General features: G+C 44.0%; 1 protein-coding gene across 1 annotated transcript in view; it reads right to left on the bottom strand.

Moving 5' to 3' along the window:
- The window catches only part of ATP9A (ATPase phospholipid transporting 9A (putative)), a 141,198-nt gene that overhangs the window by 11,931 nt on the left and 107,047 nt on the right, over window positions 1-22,220 (bottom strand). Inside the window, exons 18-23 of the mRNA XM_068565282.1 lie at window positions 21,551-21,721; window positions 19,925-20,023; window positions 10,592-10,681; window positions 10,352-10,496; window positions 9,465-9,529; window positions 1,681-1,836 (exon numbers count right to left, since the gene is read on the bottom strand). Coding sequence (XP_068421383.1) covers window positions 1,681-1,836; window positions 9,465-9,529; window positions 10,352-10,496; window positions 10,592-10,681; window positions 19,925-20,023; window positions 21,551-21,721 — 726 coding nt within the window. The remainder of the gene's footprint in view (window positions 1-1,680; window positions 1,837-9,464; window positions 9,530-10,351; window positions 10,497-10,591; window positions 10,682-19,924; window positions 20,024-21,550; window positions 21,722-22,220) is intronic.

The raw sequence follows: 22,220 nt of genomic DNA, 5'->3' as shown, positions 1-22,220 counted from the left end.
TTTTTTTTCTGAATCGATGTTCATGGTAACATACAGGCATTACAGAAGTCAGCTCATCCAGGCCAGCTTTTATGTGTTTGCCCAGGGACAAGCTGATTAATCTCCCAGTGATTAAAACCATGACATTATCCAGTTCAGTTGATGAGCTAACATAAAATAAAAGTACAGATGTGGTCTGATGAACCATAGCAGCTGTTGGCGTTTAGACTGTGTTGATGAAAATCACTGTAAGCCTCCTTCCCTCATAAATGCAATAGATGCTGAAAACATAACCCCACCACCACCACCAAAGGCATGGATGAGCCAGTGGATGGTGAATTTTCATGTACACCACGCAGCACCACTCGACCCTTTAGGGCAGGGTGTCTTTCATGTATGATTAAACACCTTTCCCACAAAGTAAAACATCACCTAGGTTTATACATTAGCCTGTTTTGTTTTTATTAATGATGGTTAAGGACGCCTTCAGCACCTGATGCCTTATAAAACTCTCTGCTTTTCGAAGTAGCCCTGTCTGAGGGGCAAGGGCCAAGATGCTTGAATGGAGTGATGGAGAGGTCTGATGCCCACTTTACAGGTGGAAAGACTGAAGCCCAGAGTGCTAACGTGACTTGCTCAAGGTCTCAGAGATACCTGATGATATGGGTTCCGAGATATCCCATTCCTATGTTCTCACCACTTAACTGGGGGTTATTTTTCACCTAAACACCCAAGGAGGAAAGTCAGCCAATAGTTTTTCAACACCCAAAATGTTTCCTTTCCCTCCCTTTGGCCTCCTTCCTAATACAACTTCATTGCCACAGCCTGATGACAGACTTTGAAGGAGCTGGGGAGAGAGAAGATGGGAAAATACCTTACACATTCTAGAATCCTTTTGTGAAAAAGCAAGATGTAACTCCCTGAGAGGACTGACGATTGGGATAACTACGCTGGACCCCCAGCCAGGCTGCACTGGAGGCAGAAGCGAGATGCCCTGGGCTGCGCCGCCCTCGCTAAGTGCCCCCCTGCATGTGGAAGCAGCAGCTGGCCCTGTGGATGGAGGGCAGAGGGGCACACCTGCATTAAGAGCACAGGTACCGGAATCCCCTGCCTGGGTAGACTAAATCCCTGAGAGACACTGCACCGATTTCTCGCCCACACTGAGCCTCAGCCTCCCCATCTGCGGAATGGGCACAGGCTACAGTGAGGACTGCAGGTGAGCCCGCATTGTGAACACTTAGCCTGACGCCCAGGGTACAGGAAGCACTCAAGAAAAGCAAGTTATTTTTCTTTTGTGGCTGCTCTCTGTAGGTCCTTGTTTCTGCATGTGGGAAACTCAGGGCCGGAGTATTCACTCGGCATTTAACTCTGCATCTTTGCCTCTGGTAAACTAAGGATAACAACTCACCCCAATATGAGCACCCGGGTCATTTACACTACCGCCCACTTGGTGCCAAGCCCTGGCAAGGCACCACTGCTAATGCTCACATCCGCTCCGCACAGCAAGCAGAGCCTTCGCCCCCAACACAGGAAGGCCTCGGGGCGGCCACTCCAAGCTCTATCGCCAGAATGTGGCGGGGGGGGGGGGGGGGGGTTGGGGGAGGGGCATTGAAACTGGCCAGGCCGGGGTAACAGCTCCGAAGTGGAGACTAATTCTCAGGTCCATGGCAACCACACAGCCGTGCGCACCTGCCCACCCACCTGCATGGTGCTGATGCAGAGGCTCCTGTGGATCACAAACTGGCTGAGGGCGGCCGAGCGCTTGTAGCTATTCCGGCCGTGCACCATGAGTAACCGGCCAAGGTGCTTGAACTGAGTGATGGAGAAGTCCGCAGCCAGCGAAGCCTGTTTTCCTTCCTAAAATCCGACAAAATTGGGCACCGTCAGGAGCACAAGAGGTCAAGGCACTTTTTTTTTTATTTTAACTGAAAAAGCAAGAAACTGTAAGGAGATTTTTGAAGAACTTCAATAAAGCGGTTCTTTGGTTTCCAGCTATACACGGTTGGTGGTCTGAGTCTAAATTTGATTTTAAAAGAGGAATTTATTTAAATAAAAAACATTCATAAGCGCAGATACTCATAATCGGGAGGTCAAACGGATCTAGTATTAAGCCTTGGGGGTTAGGCCCAACCCATAATGTGTATCAGAAGCAAAGAATCATTCTAAGATAGGCATTTAGAGTCAGCTCTACCCACCACCAGAGCCTCCCATCAAGCCTCTTAGATAGCCTCAACCACCAGAGGGCAGACAACAGAAGCAAGAAAAACTACAATCCTGCAGCCTGTGGACCAAAAACCACAGTTACAGAAAGATAGAGAAGATGAAAAGGCAGAGGGCTATGTACCAGATGAAGGAACAAGAAAAAACCCCAGAAAAACAACTAAATGAAGTGGAGATAGGCAACCTTCCAGAAAAAGAATTCAGAATAATGATAGTGAAGATGATCCAGGACCTCGGAATAAGAATGGAGGCAAAGATTGAGAAGATGCAAGAAATGATTAACAAAGACCTAGAAGAATTAAAGAACAAACAAACAGAGATGACCAATACAATAACTGAAATGAAAACTACACTAGAAGGAATCAATAGCAGAATAACTGAGGCAGAAGAACGGATAAGTGACCTGGAAGACAGAATGGTGGAATTCACTGCTGCGGAACAGACTAAAGAAAAAAGAATGAAAAGAAATGAAGACAGCCTAAGAGACCTCTGGGACAACATTAAACGCAACAACATTCGCATTATAGGGGTCCCAGAAGGAGAAGAGAGAGAGAAAGGACCAGAGAAAATATTTGAAGAGATGATAGTCGAAAACTTCCCTAACATGGGAAAGGAAATAGCCACCCAAGTCCACGAAGCGCAGAGAGTCCCATACAGAATAAACCCAAGGAGAAACACGCCGAGACACATAGTAATCAAAGTGGCAAAAATTAAAGACAAAGAAAAATTATTGAAAGCAGCAAGGGAAAAACGACAAATAACATACAAGGGAACTCCCATAAGGTTAACAGCTGATTTCTCAGCAGAAACTCTGCAAGCCAGAAGGGAGTGGCATGATATACTTAAAGTGATGAAAGGGAAGAACCTACAACCAAGATTACTCTACCCGGCAAGGATCTCATTTAGATTTGATGGAGAAATCAAAAGCTTTACAGACAAGCAAAAGCTAAGAGAATTCAGCACCACCAAACCAGCTCTACAACAAATGCTAAAGGAACTTCTCTAAGTGGGAAACACAAGAGAAGAAAAGGACCTACAAAAACAAACCCAAAACAATTAAGAAAATGGTCATAGGAACATACATATCGATAATTACCTTAAACGTGAATGGATTAAATGCCCCAACCAAAAGACATAGACTGGCTGAATGGATACAAAAACAAGACCCATATATATATGCTGTCTACAAGAGACCCACTTTAGACCTAGGGACACATACAGACTGAAAGTGAGGGGATGGAAAAAGATATTCCATGCAAATGGAAATCAAAAGAAAGCTGGAGTAGCTATACTCATATCAGATAAAATAGACTTTAAAATAAAGAATGTTACAAGAGACAAGGAAGGACACTACATAATGATCCAGGGATCAATCCAAGAAGAAGATATAACAATTATAAATATATATGCACCCAACATAGGAGCACCTCAATACATAAGGCAACTGCTAACAGCTATAAAAGAGGAAATCGACAGTAACACAATAATAGTGGGGGACTTTAACACTTCACTTACACCAATGGACAGATCATCCAAAATGAAAATAAATAAGGAAACAGAAGCTTTAAATGACACAATAGACCAGATAGATTTAATTGATACATATAGGACATTCCATCCAAAAACAGCAGATTACACGTTCTTCTCAAGTGCGCACGGAACATTCTCCAGGATAGATCACATCTTGGGTCACAAATCAAGCCTCAGTAAATTTAAGAAAATTGAAATCATATCAAGCATCTTTTCTGACCACAACGCTATGAGATTAGAAATGAATTACAGGGAAAAAAACGTAAAAAAGACAAACACATGGAGGCTAAACAATACATTACTAAATAACCAAGAGATCACTGAAGAAATCAAAGAGGAAATAAAAAAATACCTAGAGACAAATGACAATGAAAACACGACGACCCAAAACCTATGGGATGCAGCAAAAGCGGTTCTAAGAGGGAAGTTTATAGCTATACAAGCCTACCTAAAGAAACAAGAAAAATCTCAAGTAAACAATCTAACCTTACACCTAAAGAAACTAGAGAAAGAAGAACAAACAAAACCCAAAGTTAGCAGAAGGAAAGAAATCATAAAGATCAGAGCAGAAATAAATGAAATAGAAACAAAGAAAACAATAGCAAAGATCAATAAAACTAAAAGTTGGTTCTTTGAGAAGATAAACAAAATTGATAAGCCATTAGCCAGACTCATCAAGAAAAAGAGGGAGAGGACTCAAATCAATAAAATCAGAAATGAAAAAGGAGAAGTTACAACAGACACCGCAGAAATACAAAGCATCCTAAGAGACTACTACAAGCAACTTTATGCCAACAAAATGGACAACCTGGAAGAAATGGACAAATTCTTAGAAAGGTATAACCTTCCAAGACTGAACCAGGAAGAAATAGAAAATATGAACAGACCAATCACAAGTAATGAAATTGAAACTGTGATTAAAAATCTTCCAACAAACAAAAGTCCAGGACCAGATGGCTTCACAGGTGAATTCTATCAAACATTTAGAGAAGAGCTAACACCCATCCTTCTCAAACTCTTCCAAAAAATTGCAGAGGAAGGAACACTCCCAAACTCATTCTATGAGGCCACCATCACCCTGATACCGAAACCAGACAAAGACACTACAAAAAAAGAAAATTACAGACCAATATCACTGATGAATATAGATGCAAAAATCCTCACCAAAGTACTAGCAAACAGAATCCAACAACACATTAAAAGGATCATACACCACGATCAAGTGGGATTTATCCCAGGGATGCAAGGATTCTTCAATATACGCAAATCAATCAATGTGATACACCATATTAACAAATTGAAGAATAAAAACCATATGATCATCTCAATAGATGCAGAAAAAGCTTTTGACAAAATTCAACACCCATTTCTGATAAAAACTCTCCCGAAAGTGGGCATAGAGGGAACCTACCTCAACATAATAAAGGCCATATATGACAAACCCACAGCAAACATCATTCTCAATGGTGAAAAACTGAAAGCATTTCCTCTAAGATCAGGAACGAGACAAGGATGTCCACTCTCACCACTATTATTCAACATAGTTCTGGAAGTCCTAGCCACGGCAATCAGAGAAGAAAAAGAAATAAAAGGCATACAAATTGGAAAAGAAGAAGTAAAACTGTCACTGTTTGCGGATGACATGATACTATACATAGAGAATCCTAAAACTGCCACCAGAAAACTGCTAGAGCTAATTAATGAATATGGTAAAGTTGCAGGATACAAAATTAATGCACAGAAATCTCTTGCATTCCTATACACTAATGATGAAAAATCTGAAAGAGAAATTATGGAAACACTCCCATTTACCATTGCAACAAAAAGAATAAAATACCTAGGAATAAACCTACCTAGGGAGACAAAAGACCTGTATGCAGAAAACTATAAGACACTGATGAAAGAAATTAAAGATGATACCAACAGATGGAGAGATATACCATGTTCTTGGATTGGAAGAATCAACATTGTGAAAATGAGTATACTACCCAAAGCAATCTACAGATTCAATGCAATCCCTATCAAATTACCAATGGCATTTTTTACGGAGCTAGAACAAATCATCTTAAAATTTGTATGGAGACACAAAAGACCCCGAATAGCCAAAGCAGTCTTGAGGCAAAAAAATGGAGCTGGAGGAATCAGACTCCCTGACTTCAGACTCTACTACAAAGCTACAGTAATCAAGACAATATGGTACTGGCACAAAAACAGAAACATAGATCAATGGAACAAGATAGAAAGCCCAGAGATTAACCCACGCACCTATGGTCAACTAATCTATGACAAAGGAGGCAAAGATATACAATGGAGAAAAGACAGTCTCTTCAATAAGTGGTGCTGGGAAAACTGGACAGCTACATGTAAAAGAATGAAATTAGAATACTCCCTAACACCATACACAAAAATAAACTCAAAATGGATTAGAGACCTAAATATAAGACTGGACACTATAAAACTCTTAGAGGAAAACATGGGAAGAACACTCTTTGACATAAATCACAGCAAGATCTTTTTTGATCCACCTCCTAGAGTAATGGAAATAAAAACAAAAATAAACAAGTGGGACCTAATGAAACTTCAAAGCTTTTGCACAGCAAAGGAAACCATAAACAAGACGAAAAGACAACCCTCAGAATGGGAGAAAATATTTGCAAATGAATCAACGGACAAAGGATTAATCTCCAAAATATATAAACAGCTCATTCAGCTCAATATCAAAGAAACAAACACCCCAATCCAAAAATGGGCAGAAGACCTAAATAGACATTTCTCCAAAGAAGACATACAGACGGCCACGAAGCACATGAAAAGATGCTCAACATCACTAATTATTAGAGAAATGCAAATCAAAACTACAATGAGGTATCACCTCACTCCTGTTAGAATGGGCATCATCAGAAAATCTACAAACAACAAATGCTGGAGAGGGTGTGGAGAAAAGGGAACCCTCTTGCACTGTTGGTGGGAATGTAAATTGATACAGCCACTATGGAGAACAATATGGAGGTTCCTTAAAAAACTAAAAATAGAATTACCATATGACCCAGCAATCCCACTACTGGGCATATACCCAGAGAAAACCGTAATTCAAAAAGACACATGCACCCGAATGTTCATTGCAGCACTATTTACAATAGCCAGGTCATGGAAGCAACCTAAATGCCCATCAGCAGACGAATGGATAAAGAAGTTGTGGTACATATATACAATGGAATATTACTCAGCCATAAAAAGGAACGAAATTGAGTCATTTGTTGAGACGTGGATGGATCTAGAGACTGTCATACAGAGTGAAGTAAGTCAGAAAGAGAAAAACAAATATCGTATATTAATGCATGTATGTGGAACCTAGAAAAATGGTACAGATGAGCCAGTTTGCAGGGCAGAAGTTGAGACACAGATGTAGAGAATGGACATATGGACACCAAGGGGGGAAAACTGCGGTGAGGTGGGGATGGTGGTGTGCTGAATTGGGCGATTGGGATTGACATGCATATAGCGATGTGTATAAAATTGATGCCTAATAAGAACCTGCAGTATAAAAAAACAAACAAAGCAACTAATAAGATAGGCATTTAGAACTCAGCTCAGTTCAGAGTTAAACATATGGGGGAGGGGGCACAGCTCATGCTACCAACAATACTAAATTGAACATTCCCAAACATATAGCTTTGCATGTTCATAGAACTGAAAATAATTTATAGTGCTGCCATATTATGGGATTCTCTCATTTTAAAAGGTACATGACGGATGCCACTAATGGGACAGATGGACATCACGGCCTCCTGGCGTGATGCGACAGGCAGGCACAATCTCCCCTTAGGTGCTCCTCACACCAAAAACACAGATCCTGAATGAAATCCATCCGACCCACAGACGTCATGGGATGTTCCACAACTGCCCCAAATGCTTCCAAAATATCAAAGTCGTGAAACACACTGCCTCCCCCCGCAAAAGAGGTGGAGAGAAGTGTTCTCCATTCAAGAAGAGTAAAGAGACACGAAGACGCGGGAATAAATGCACTGCGTGATGCTTCACTGCTTCATGGAGATTTCCTTTTAAACACCTTGAGGACAACTAGGGAAATGAGACCATGAATATTACATAATATTATCATATCAATGTTACACTTGGGGTGATGCTGTTATTTTGCTTATGCAGAAGAATACACCTGTTCTTAAGAGATCCAAGCTGAAGTATTTAGGGGTAACATATCCGCAACTTACTTTCAGCTGATTCTGAGAAAGCGGGAGAGAGAGGGGGGAGGAAGAGCGGAGGGAGAATGCTGCAACTGTTTACAACTGGTAAATTACAGCCAAGAATAGACAGGTGTTCACTGTGCTATTTCAACTTTTCTGAAGGAGTTACATTTTTCAAAATAAAAAGGTCGAGGCAAGAGTTACATTTTTCAAAATAAAAAGGTCGAGGCAACATACAAAATGGTGGATCGACATGTTCTGATGTATAAAGAGATCTAAGATATAACAGATTTAGGCAAGCTGCATTTAAAAAAAAAGCGTAGTATAACGTTTTAGATTTTACATTCTAAGTGGAACTAATGTATATACATGTGTAAGATGTGTGTATGCATATATATGTATTTATGTGTGTGTATATATAATATTATATATATACCCATAACTACTAGTATAGAAATAGACAAAAATTCTGGAAGAATAAGCAATGTTACTAGTTTTATACCGCCATCTAGAAGAAAGGATGCACTTTATCCATTTCTAAATTGTTTCGGGTTTTTTTTTTTTTTTACAGTGAGCACTTTTTACTTTTAGACTCCAAAAACCAAAGGAATCAGAATATAATTCTGAAGAGTAGGGAAAATGTTTTAGTACTATCAGCATCGTGTAAAGAATTCCATCTATTAAACTCAAGTGTGCTTCTTAAAACCTGCAGTAAAGGAATCCATACAGATTTCAGACATAACAACTCCTTCAAGGATCACTTAACTCTGCAATTTCAAGTTAACTGTCAACTGGATGAGAACCAGAAAACCAGGAAAAAAAAAAAAAAAGGTGGAAAAGAAAAAACATTTTTGGAAATTCCAAATGCAGGAATGTATGGAAGGAAACACATATGGGAGCATCTCCAGCCCTCACTCACGGCCTCTGTACTCTTACTTTACACACTGTGCTAACAAACGTGGTGACCAGCCTCCTTGCCTACAGTCACCGCAAGATCACAAACGAGAGAGGGCAGGGTAAACTATACACGGTAGGCACACAGTTGACAGGGAAGAAAAGAAGAAAACTACTATACTGTAACACACAAACTTAGCCTTTTAATGAGGGGCAAACCCACTGCATTCTTCCATAATCCCCAAGAGATCACCCCACAGTGTGATAATTAACGCTTTTACTGACAACACTCCTAGGAAAGAGTCTGAAGTACATTCGCTGCACCCTAAGAATGTAGCAAAACACCTTAAAAAATTAGGTTTTGGCAAGCAAAGACTCAGCATCTGTCTGTAAGATAACAGTGCTAGGGATCTGTGACCTGCAGATAGTAATACTAGGTAATTATGATACATGATTCCTTATGCTCTGTAATTGTAATCTAGAATTTCCAGAAGCATTAAAGCTGTGTCTTGGAGGGAAAATGAAACTCCAGCTGGTGGAGCAACTCCCAGCTAACGACACAACCACTTCACATCCTAACGACAACCACTCGGCAGAAATCAGCGCACACACGCCCCCACCCCCACCCCACGGGCTCACCTTTCCCTCGACACCCACACCGCAGTCAGATTCCTGGATCATACTGACGTCATTGCCTCCATCACCTGCGGGTCACCCAGACCAGAGAGAAGAGCCAGGAAATTAGGGAGAGGCAAGAAACATAACCTCGCTTTTCATTGTTACTTTAAATAATCACACACGTGCTGCCTTTCACTGCATGCTAAGTGTCTTTTCTGTTCTGCTCCACTTAATCGCTCCAGCAACCTGCAGCATCAGGTTCTTATTTTAGAGGCAGAGGAGCTGAGAGTCGGAGGAACCAGGTGACTGGCTGAGGGTCCTGGCCATTGAGTCATTGAGCAAGGGAACTGTGTCCGTGCCACGTGGGCACTTACAACACCGCACGCCCTGCCTCCAAGGTGTGGGCGTCCCGTCATTATCAGCAATGACAGACGTTGCACGTAGGGAACGCTTACTGTGAGTGCAGCAAGCACTTCTTAAATGCTACTGCCCCTCTGAATCCTCAAAAGCACCATGTGAGAAAACCACTGTTACTCTCCCCTTCTACCAATGAGCAGACAGGCTCAGCTGGAGCAAGGAAGCCCTCCGGGACCCTCAGCTAGGAAAAGCCAGCAGTTTGGACCCAGATTCCTCTCCGCAGTGTGGTCTTAGCCCCCAGGCATTGCTGTGTCCCATGTCACTGGCAAAGGAAGCGCAAGCTAAGGAGGAAAGCCCTCGGCATGCTTCTCGACTCTTTCTCAAAGCAAAATACTTTAAAAAAATAATAATAATAACAAAAATAGGGCCAAAGGGGGAGGGGGTGTCAATGTTACGGCCTGAATAAAGTGGCCTGGGAACCTGAACACCAGGGCAGCAGGACCCCATCACCCCTGGGGAAGGTCGCTCTGCGCAGGCGCGGCAGCCCCTACCTACTGCACACGTGAGCTTCCCCGTGCGCTCCTGGAGCAGGCGTACGATCTGGGCCTTCTGGGTGGGCGCGCAGCGGCAGCAGACCACGGCCGGGCACTGGCAGGCCAGCTCCATGAACTCGTACTCGTAGTACTTGAGGCAGACCTGGTGGGGATCAGGGAGAGGTGGTGCGTCGGCCAAGGCCGCTCCCACACGGCAGCTCCCGGGAGGAGCCTGCTGGCGGGGGTCCCCGTGCCCACCTCCAGGGAGTCTCCGGAGATGACCAGGGCACAGTCGTGCTTCCTGCGGAAGGCGTTCAGCTCGAGGTGGGCCTCGCCGCGGTTGGTCACCTGGAAGGAAAGACAGGCTGACGGAGGCCTTGCTCTCCGAAGCTGGTGGAACAACAAACAGTGGCTTCCCTGCAGCCTCGTGAAGACCATGGCCACCGGCCCGGGACCCCACCCCTCCCCTGCCCCCAGAGCCAGAGCCAAATTAGATCCTGTTTGCTCTGACTCTGTGGGAATCCAGAGGGCCTGTAGGCCAACCATACCCTCGCACTTCCCCCAGGATGGCTGTGACCCACATAATAAAAATAAGAGCACAAAGCCACTGTGCTTTCATTCTGTGCCAGGCACTGTGCAAACAAGCACTTTTCAAGCATTTTCACCCCATTTGTTTCTCACAAGGACTCTTCAAGGTGCATGATGATAATAGTTCTACTTTACATCTAAGGAAACTGACACAGGGCAAGATTTGTTAGCCTGGCTACAGTGTCACAGCCCGTCCACTGCAGAGCAGGCCTTGGAAGCCAGGCATCCAGCAGCGGCTTTTCTAAGAAGGACCAGGTGTTAAATATGACACGCTCTGTGGACCATACAGCCTGTCACAACTACCCAACTCTGCCGCTACAGTGCCAAAGCAGCCACAGACAATACGTAAATAGATGGGTAGATCTTGTGTTTAAATAAAACTTTATTTACAAAAACAGGTGGCCGGCACACGGGCCATAGTTTGCAACCCCTGAATTCTAGAGCATACAGTGTGTTCTCACTATGTGCAATAGTTATGTTCTGGAAAGTTGCTGTGAATACTGAATTAGTGATTTTTAAACCACTGCTCCTGGGGGAGATACAGGGCTAGCTAGGCTCCTATGAGCCTCTGGTTACAATATTTTTGTCCATCAGTCAATACATAACCTCATTTTCTATGTGCCTCTGTTTAAAGACATCTTTGAAAATATGTACTGTTGAAATAAGTCAGAGAAAGACAAGTACTGCATGATATCACTTATATGTAGAATCTAAAAAATAAAACAAACTAGTGAATACGACAAAAAAGAAACAGACCCACAGATATAGAGAACAAACTAGTGGTTACCAAGCGGGAGAGGGAAGCAGGGAGGGGCAAGACAGGGGTAGGGGATTAAGAGGCACAAACTACTATGTATAAAATAAGGGGCTGGCGGAGTCAAGATGGCGGTGTGGGAAGACGCAGAGTTTGTGTCTCCCCACAACTAGGGAACCTGCTGGACGCTGGTGGGGGACCTCAACACCCCAAGAGATGGGAGGCATGCTCAAGCGAACCGGTAAGACATGGGGGGACTGAGGGGGGGAAGAGAAGTGGAGGCCGGACAGGACCGGCGCCCCTGAGGGGTGGCTGAGACGGGGGAGGGGTTCCCACGCCTGGAGGGACCCTCAGGGGCTCAGATGGGGGGTGGAGTGCACCAAGCGTTTCCCCTGCCCAATCGGCCAGGGAAGTCTGCCTGGCTCTCAGGCCGGGTCCTACGCCCTCAGAGGCCCCCTCCAGGCCCCATTGGTCCTGTGGGTGTAGGAAGGAGGCCAAGGGAGAACAGGAGAGGCAGGCGGGAGAGGCCCTTGGGGACTGGAGGAGAGCAGCAGAGGGCGTTTGCCCCACCCACGCGAGCCCTGCTGGGCTCCCAGGTGGGGTCCCCCACCCTCTGAGACCAGAGGCAGGAGGCACGTCTGGGCCCCTTCTGTTCTGCTGAGCCTAAGCCCCACCCCCTACACCCCCAGGGCCTAAGCATAGGCCCTGCCCACCGCCCAAACCCCACCCCTGCTTAGGCCCCACCCTCCACAGCCAAGGCCTTTTCCACCTTTTTTTTTTTTTTTTCCTCCTCCTCTTTTTTAGTATTGTGGTTCTGTTTTACCTTCTGGTTGTTGTTTCATCTATATTTTTATTTTTATATTCTTTCTAACATATCTGTTAGTTTCCTAGTCTAATTTTATTTTTTACTTTGTTATTGTTCTTTTTTTTTTTTTTTTTTGCCGCCCCACACGGCTTACAGGATCTTGGTTCATGAGCCAGGGGTTGGGCCGAAGCTCCTGTGGTGGGAGCTCCAAGTCTGAACCACTGGACTAACAGAGAACCCCAGACCCCAGGGAATATTCATCAGAATGAGGTCTCCCGAAGGTCCTCATGTCGGCACCAAGACCCAGCTCTACCCAACAGCCTACAAACTCCAGTATTGGAAGCCTCAGGCCAAACAACCAGTAAAACAGGAACACAATCCCACTCATCAAAAAAAAAAAAAGAGAGACGGCAAAAAAAATATGTCAGAGATGAAGGAGCAAGGTAAAAACCTACAAGACCAAATAAATGAAGAGGTAACAGGCAATCTACCTGAAAAAGAATTCAGACAGTAAAGATGATCATGAATCTCGGAAATAGAATGGAGGCCCAGATTGAGAAAGTACAAGAAATGTTTAACAAAGATCTAGAAGAACTAAAGAACAAACAGAGTTGAACAACACAATAACTGAAATGAAAAATACACTAGAAGGAATCAATAACAGAATAACTGAGGCAGGAGAATGAATAAGTGAGCTGGAAGACAAACTGGTGGAAATAACTGCCGAGGAGCAGAACAAAGAATGAAAAGAACTGAAGACAGTCTCAGAGACCTCTGGGACAACAATAAATGCACCAACATTCGAATTATAGGGGTCCCAGAAGAAAAAGAGAGAAAGAAAGGGTCTGAGAAAATATCTGAAGAGATTACAGTAGAAAACTTCCCTAACATGGGAAAGGAATTAGTCACCCAAGTCCAGGAAGCACAGAGAGTCCCATACAGGATAAACCCTAGGAGAAACACACCAAGACACATATTACTCAGACTAACAAAAATTAAATTCAAAGAAAAAATATTAAAAGCAGCAAGGGTAAAGCAAAAAATAACATACAAAGGAATCCCCATAAGGTTATCAGCCGATTTTTCAGCAGAAACTCTGCATGCCAGAAAGGACTGGCAGGATATACTTAAAGTGATGAAAGAGAAAAGCCTATAACCAAGATTACTCTACCCAGCAAGGATCTCATTCAGATTCAACAGAGAAATCAAAAGCTTTCAGACAAGCAACAGCTAAGAGAATTCAGCACCACCAAGAGAGCTTTACAACAAATGCTAAGGAAACTTCTCTAGGCAGGAAACACAAGAGAAGAAAAAGGCCCACAATAACAAACCAAAAACAATTAAGAAAATGGTAAGAGGAACATACATATCAATAATAACCTTGAATGTAAATGGATTAAATGCCCCAACCAAAAGACACAGACTGGTGAATGGATACAAAAACAGGACCCATATATATGCTGTCTACAAAAGACCCACTTCAGACCTAGGGACACATACACACTGAAAGTTAAGGGATGGGAAAAGATATTCCATGCAAACGGAAATCAAAAGAAAGCTGGAGTAGCAATACTTCTATCAGATAAAATAGACTTTAAAATAAAGACTGTTACAAGAGATAAGGAAAGACACTACATAATGATCAAGGGATCAATCCAAGAAGAAGATATAACAATTATAAATGTTTATGCACCCAACGTAGGAACACCTCAATACGTAAGACAAATGCTAACAACCATGAAAGGGGAAATCGACAGTAACACAATAATAGTAGGGGACTTTAACACCCCACTTACACCAATGGACAGATCATCCAAACAGAAAATAAATAAGGAAAAACAAGCTTTAAATGACACAACAGGTCAGACAGATTTAATTGACATTTATAGAACATTCCACACCAAAGTGGCAGAATACACTTTCTTCTCAAGTGCACACAGAACATTCTCCAGGATAGATCACATCTTGGGTCACAAATCAAGCCTCGGAAAATTTAAGAAAATTGAGATCGTTATCAAGCATCTTTTCTGACCACAACGTGATGAGATTGGAAATCAATTACAGGGGAAAAAACTGTAAAAAAAACCACAAATACATGGAGGCTAAACAGTGCACTACTAAATAACCAAGAGATCACTGAAGAAAACAAAGAAGAAATAAAAAAATACATAGAAACAAATGACAACAAAAACACGACGACCCAAAACCTATGGGATGTAGCAAAAGCAGTTCTAAGAGCAAAGTTTATAGCAATTCAATCTCACCTCAAGAAACAAGAAAAATCTCAAATAAACCATCTAACCCTACACCTAAAGCAACTAGAGAAAGAAGAACAAAGAAATCCCAAAGTCAGTAGAAGGAAAGAAATCATAAAGATCAGAGCAGAAATAGATGAAACAGAAATGAAGAAAACAATAGCAAAGATCAATAAAACGAAAAGCTGGTTCTTTGAGAAGATAAACAAAATTGATAAACCCTTAGCCAGACTTGTCAGGAAAAAAAGGGTGAGGATGCAAATCAATAAAATTAGAAATGAAAAAGGAGAAATCACAACTGACACTGCAGAAATACAAAGGATTATGAGAGACTACTACAAACAACTATATACCAATAAAATGGACAACCACGAAGAAATGGACAAATTCTTGGAAAGGTACAATTTTCCAAGACTGAATCAGGAAGGATTAGAAAATATAAACAGACCTATCACAAGTAACGGAATTGAAAGTGTAATTAAAAATCTTCCAATAAACAGAAGTCCAGGACCAGATGGCTTCACAGGCAAATTCTATCAAACATTTAGAGAAGAGCTAACACAGATCCTTCTCAAACTCTTCCAAAAAACTGCAGAGGGAGGAACACTCCCAAATTCATTCTACAAAGCCACCACCCTGATACCAAAACCAGAAAAAGATATCACAAAAAAAGGAAAATTATAGACCACTATCACTGATGAACATAGATGCAAAAATCCTGAACAAAATACTAGCAAACAGAGTCCAACAACACACTAAAAGGATCATACACCATGATCAAGTAGGATTTATCCCAGGGATGTGAGGATTCTTCAATATATGCAAATCAATCAATGTGATACACTATATTAACAAACTGAAGAATAAAAACCATATGATCATCTCAATAGATGCAGAAAAAGCTTTTGACAAAATTCAACACCCATTTATGACAAAAACTCTCCAGAAAGTGGGCATAGAGGGGAACTACCTCAACATAATAAAGGCCATATATGACAAACCCACAGAAAGCATCATAGTCAATGGTGAAAAACTGAAAGCATTTCCTCTAAGATCAGGAACAAGACAAGGATGTCCACTCTCACCACTATTATTCAACATAGTTTTGGAAGTCCTAGCCACGGCAATCAGAGAAGAAAAAGAAATAAAAGGCATACAAATTGGAAAAGAAGAAGTAAAACCGTCACTGTTTGCAGATGACATGATACTATACATAGAAAATCCTAAAGATGCCACCAGGAAACTACTAGAACTAATCAGTGAATTTGGTAAGGTTGCAGGATACAAAATTAATGCACAGAAATCTCTGACAACCCTATACACTAACAATGAAAAATCAGAAAGAGAAATTAAGGAAACAATCCCATTTACCATCACAACAAAAAGAATAAAATACCTAGGATAAACCGACCTAAGGATGCAAAAGACTTGTCAGAAAACTATAAAACACTGATGAAAGAAATCAAAGATGACACAAACAGACGGATAAATATACCATTTTCTTGGATTGGAAGAATCAATATTGTGAAAATGACTGTACTACCCAAAGCAATCTACAGATTCAATGCAATCCCTATCAAACTACCAACGGCATTCTTCACAGAATTAGAACAAAAAAATTTTACCATTTGTATGGAAACACAAAAGACCCTGAATAGCCAAAGCAATCTTGAGAAAGAAAAACAGAGCTGAAGGAATCAGGCTCTCCGACTTCAAACGATACTACAAAGCTACAGTAATCAAGACAGTATGGTACTGGCACAAAAACAGAAACATAGATCAATGGTACAGGATAGAAAGCCCAGAGATAAACCCACGCACATATGGTCACCTAGTTTATGACAAAGCAGGCAAGAACATACAATGGAGAAAAGACAGCCTCTTCAATAAGTGGTGCTGGGAAAACTGGAGAGCTACATGTAAAAGAATGAAACTAGAACACTACCTAACACCATACACAAAAATAAACTCCAAATGGATTAAAGACCTAAATGTAAGACCAGACACTATAAAACTCTCAGAGGAAAACACAGGAAGAACACTCCTTGACATAAATCACAGCAAGATCTTTTTTGACCCACCTCCTAGAGTAATGAAAATAAAAACAAAACTAAACAAATTGGACCTAATGAAACTTCAAAGCTTTTGCACAGCAAAAGAAACCATAAACAAGATGAAAAGACAACCCTCAGAATGGGAGAAAATATTTGCAAATGAAACAACGGACAAAGGATTAATCTCCAAAATATACAAACAGCTCATGGAGCTCAATATCAAAAAAAACAAACAATCCAATTAAAAAATGGGCAGAACACCTAAATAGACATTTCACCAAAGAAAACATACAGATGGTCAAGAGGCACATAAAAAGATGCTCAACATCACTAATTATTAGAGAAATGCAAATCAAAATTACAATGAGGTTATCACCTCACACAGGTCAGAATGGCCATTATCAAAAAATCTAGAATCAATAAATGCTGGAAATGGTGTGGTGAAAAGGGAACCCTCCTGCACTGTTGGTGGGAATGTAAATTGATACAACCACTATGGAGAACAGTATGGAAGTTCCTTAAGAAACTAAAAACAGAACTACCATACGACCCAGCAATCCCACTACTGGGCATATACGCTGAGAAAACCATAATTCAAAAAAAGACATGTACCACAATGTTCACTGCAGCATTATTTACAATAGCCAGGACATGGAACCAACCTAAATGTCCATCGACAGATGAATGGGTAAAGAAGATGTGGCACATATATACAATGAAATATTATTCAGCCATAAAAAAACCTGAAATTGAGTTATTTGTAGTGAGGTGGATGGACCTAGAGTCTGTCATACAGAGTTAAGTCAGAAAGAGAAAAACAAATACCATATGCTAACACATATATATGGAATCTAAAAAAAAAAAAAAAATGGTACTGATAAACCTAATGGCAGGGCAGGAATAAAGACACAGACAATAGAGAATGGACTTGAGGACACGGGGTGGGGAGGGGGAAGCTGGGGCGAAGTGAGAGAGTGGCATGGACATATATACGCTACCAAATGTAAAACAGACACCTAGTGGGAAGCAGCCGCATAGCACAGGGAGATCAGCTCGGTGCTTTGTGACCACCTAGAGGGGTGGGATAGGGAGGGTGGGAGGGAGACGCAAGAGGGAGGGGATAAGGGGCTATATGTATGCATATAGCTGATTCACTTTGTTGTACAACAGAAACTAACACAGTATTGTGAAGCAATTATACTCCAATAAAGTTCTATTAAAAAATTAAAAAATAAAATAAAATAAATAAGCCACAAAGATATATTGTACAGCACAGGGAATACAGACAATATTTTATAACTATAAATGGAATATAACTTTTAAAAACTGTGAATCTGTGTTGCACACCTGAAACATATAATATTGTACATCAACTACACTTCAATAAAAAAATTTTTAATTAAAAAAATATATTTATTGTTGATTCATTAACACTAGACTAATGGCCAACAGGACCATAACTCATGCCTGGAGGAAGCTTATCTCCGGGAGGCTCATCACAGCCTTCCTGCGCTCAGGGATATGGTCAGTGCCCAGCTCTGTGCTGGGGGCCATCTTAAACAGTGAAACTGCTAACAAATGAACCCACAAAAATGCAAAAAACGTGTCACTGAGTAGACCGAAAAGGACCCTTGCGTCCGTCTGAGAGCTGAGACGAGAAGGCAAAGCGGGCTTCCCTGGTGGTGCAGTGGTTGAGAGTCTGCCTGCCAATGCAGGGGACACGGGTTCGAGCCCTGGTCCAGGAAGACCCCACATGCCGCGGAGCAACTAAGCCCGTGCGCCACAACTACTGAGCCTGCGCTCTAGAGCCCGCGAGCCACAACTACTGAAGCCCACGCACCTGGAGTCCGTGCTCCGCAACAAGAGAAGCCACCGCAATGAGAAGCCCGCGCACCGCGACAAAGAGTAGCCCCCGCTCGCCGCAACTAGAGAAAGCTCGCGCACAGCAACGAAGACCCAACGCAGCCAAAAATAAATCAATAAATAAATTAAAAAAAAAAAAAAGAAGGCAGAGCGTCGCCCCTCTCCACCTCAGCTAGGAACTCACTCGTCGGATGACTCAAATTTTCCACTGCTGTGCATGCATCCACATAGGGCTCTGAAAGCACCCCGAGTATTGATTTTCGGGTTACAAACAAGTTTTAGTGAGTGGGTGAATTTGCAAATACAGAATCCATGAACAATGAGGAGCCACTGTATCTGTCTCTACACGATGCTGGTCGTGCTTGTCCCGAAACTGCTGGATTTCATAAAGCTTCAACGGGCTATAGACCAAAGGCAGGGGTACAGGGGGAGACCCCCAAAACATCTAGAGTGCCTCCAGTTGTTTGGCTTGGTAGCTCTGATGACAGATAAGCAGGACCACCACATCTGCCCCGGAGGGGACCTAGTGCCCCTCCCAACTCCCAACTCAATAAGGCCAATCACAGTCCTTGGCTTCGAGCCCTGGAGCAGCTCCTCGTGCCCGCACTGTTCGGGCCAAGCGCTGGCCACCAGGGCAGGGAATTCTCATTTGCCACCCAACACGCCTCCTTCTAAAGGTTCCTCAAGGGTTTCCTTCAGGAGGGCAGACAGGCCAGTATCTGCGATCTGGAACTGATTTCCTACCCAAGGACTTGGCTTTGAAGCGCTCAGGGCAATCCCAGACTTGTACGTACAATCTCACATGTATGAGCTCATCTGCATCCTTCACGCTGCTCGTGCCTAACTCCCGTCAGCTCCTCAAGGTTTTCCTTCAGGAGGGCAGACAGGCCAGTATCTGCGATCTGGAACTGATTTCCTACCCAAGGACTTGGCTTTGAAGCGTTCAGGGCAATCCCGGACTTGTACGTACAATCTCACACGTATGAGCTCATCTGCATCCTTCACGCTGCTCGTGCCTAACTCCCGTCAGCTCCTCAAAGGGACCACAGCCAGCACCGGGTTAAGAACACAGGTTAACACGGGGCGGTAACCAGGCGCTCCTGCACCACCACCGGCAGGAATCGTTTAGCCTCGCCTGGGTCATTCAGTGATCCCACCCAAACCAACGACGTGAGCTCCCACCACCTCCCCCAGGGGTCCACGCGAGGCTATGAGGTTACAGGGCAAACGGCAGTATCACCCCACAAGGCCCCAGAGCAGAGAACGCTTTACCAGCCGAAAAACGTGGATGTCTTGGTTTCTGGTCACCAGATGTGCATTCTTTGCTGTGCATGTAGCTGTCTCCAGCTTGTCCCCCGTCAGCATCCAAACCTGAAATTACCGCATGGAAGGGGTCCCCTTGGTTAGCGTTTGAGGCTAGCCTGTCGCCTGTGTCAGCCGAGTTTCCAAACACATCGAGCTGAACTTGATACGTTCCATTTACCTCCTTGAGGCCTACTATGTCCCCAACGAACCACAGGAAAGGCCCCAGTTCAAGGGCTTCAAGACCTTGGGCGTCCGCCGCTGGTGGCAGCAAAAGCTGGTGTGGCACTTTTGAAAAACTGGCCACATGCTGCAGTAGACGTCGTGAAGCTCAGCCTCTGCCCTCCTAATCCCCGTTCTGGAAATTTTTCTTAAAGCAATAAATAATCTCAAAGAAGGGGAAGGCTGTATGGACGAGGGGTCACTTCCATGTCCCACAGGAAACACTGATTTGTCACGTTCCATAGGGTCTTTCTACGCGGCCAGATGCCCCCGAGCAACCTCAGGGGGCTGAACCCTAACTAAAACGCCGACGGTAAATGTGCCAGGTTCTTCCTCGCCTCATATCTGAGCGCTGTGCGTCTCACCGCTGCGGGCTCAGAGAGGGCAGGTGACTTGCCCAAAGCCACAGAGCTAGTTCCTGTCCCGACCAGGCCCAGAACCCAGGTCTTCAGAGCGTAAACGGATGTGCTTCCTACCCTGCTGATTCACCCATTAACCCTCCGTTCTCTCTGCGCCCAGTGGGGAGGTGGGGTGGGGGCCTTAGAGTCGTCGGACAAAGGAAATCCTGGCAGCAGGGGAAGCGCAGGAAAGAAAATAACCACAAAGGTTCCCCGAGTGTTTACCGTGCCAGGCACCTGTTAAGGGCTGTGCATCGTTCCTTCGCAGTAACTTTATGAGGTGGGAAACGGAGGCCAGGCCTCAACCTTCCTGCTGACATCGCCCCGCTCACGGGCACTCCTGCCAGATGCGGGCCCAAGGACGCAGCCTAGCGCTGCTCTGGGCAGAGGCAGGCAGCTTAACCTACATATTTTCAGGAGCTTCTAGCCGATGAGTTTGCTAATCCCTTGCTTGGGTCCGCTGAGATGGAGCCCGCTCCCCAGACGCCCTCTACTGGCGTCTCCGCGTTAAACTACTAGATATGTATTTTTTGGCCCCAAACAAAAATGTAAATATGGCAGTTTGTTGGGGCAGATGGTCACTCTGTTGGGTGGTCATTCAGTTACCCAGACCAAAAGACAGATGGTTGGCTGGCCGGACACTCAACAAGAATATAACAAACACCGCAAATGCGCGGGACACAGCTGGTCCTGAGAGCTAAGGAGATGCTCTCGGTCCTGTCTCCGTGGAGCCCGGCATGCAGAGGGGAAGCCGGCAGCAAAGGCGGACACACAAGACGTCTTCCAAAGCTGTCAAGGATGGGAGGGCTACAGGTCACTGTCCGAGCCCAGTTCCCTGTCACTACTTCCATCCTCGGCCCCCCCTCCCCCCATCTCTAATTTTCACCCTCCGCTGACGGGATCACTGGTCTAAGTCTGGAATTCACTGCCATGCGGCAACCTATTTCAGCAGTGGGTCCAGGTAGGCTCACCCTACCTTGATGCCGGCGTTCCTCAGGGTCTCCAGGGTGGGCCTCACGTCCGCCTGGAGCTGGTCCTCCACCCCTGTCAGGCACAGCAGCTCCATCTCCATCTCCAGGCTCTCAATCACTGTGGCCACTTTGAGGGAACGGTCGTGCACACTCAGCTTGGCCTGGACATAGCGGGCCTGGGACACACCAGGGGACACTGTCACCGCTTAGGATGGGGAGGTGCAAGGCGGACCAACTGGCAGTGGGAGCGTCTCATCCCCCCGCACAGGGCAGGGACCCCAGCACCTGGGTGAACCTCAGAGGGGTGAAACTGAGACCTCCAGCCTCCTTCCTAGTTCATCAGTCCAGACGCTGGAGCCGGACAGACCGGAGCTCCACCCTTTGCTCTATACTCACCTGCTGTGCAACTTCTAGCACGTCACTTAACTTCTCTGAGCCTCAATTGTTTTCCTCCCCGAAGAGGCAATAACAGCCCCAACCTCACTGGGTTTTTACAAGGATTAGTACAACTCAAGATCTCAAAGGACAGTAAGTTCTCCTCACACAGCATATGCTCCGTAACCAAGAACTCTTGACCACCAGGCTGTCTAAAGACAAAGTCTTACTTCCAAAGACCATCGACCCAACCCTTCTGTTTATCCCCTCTTTACGGTGTTAACAAAGATACAGCTGTCA

This window comes from Eschrichtius robustus, chromosome 16 (assembly GCF_028021215.1).
Source record: "Eschrichtius robustus isolate mEscRob2 chromosome 16, mEscRob2.pri, whole genome shotgun sequence".
Classification (NCBI taxonomy): domain Eukaryota; kingdom Metazoa; phylum Chordata; class Mammalia; order Artiodactyla; family Eschrichtiidae; genus Eschrichtius; species Eschrichtius robustus.
This window is presented reverse-complemented; position numbering and strand designations above follow the sequence as displayed.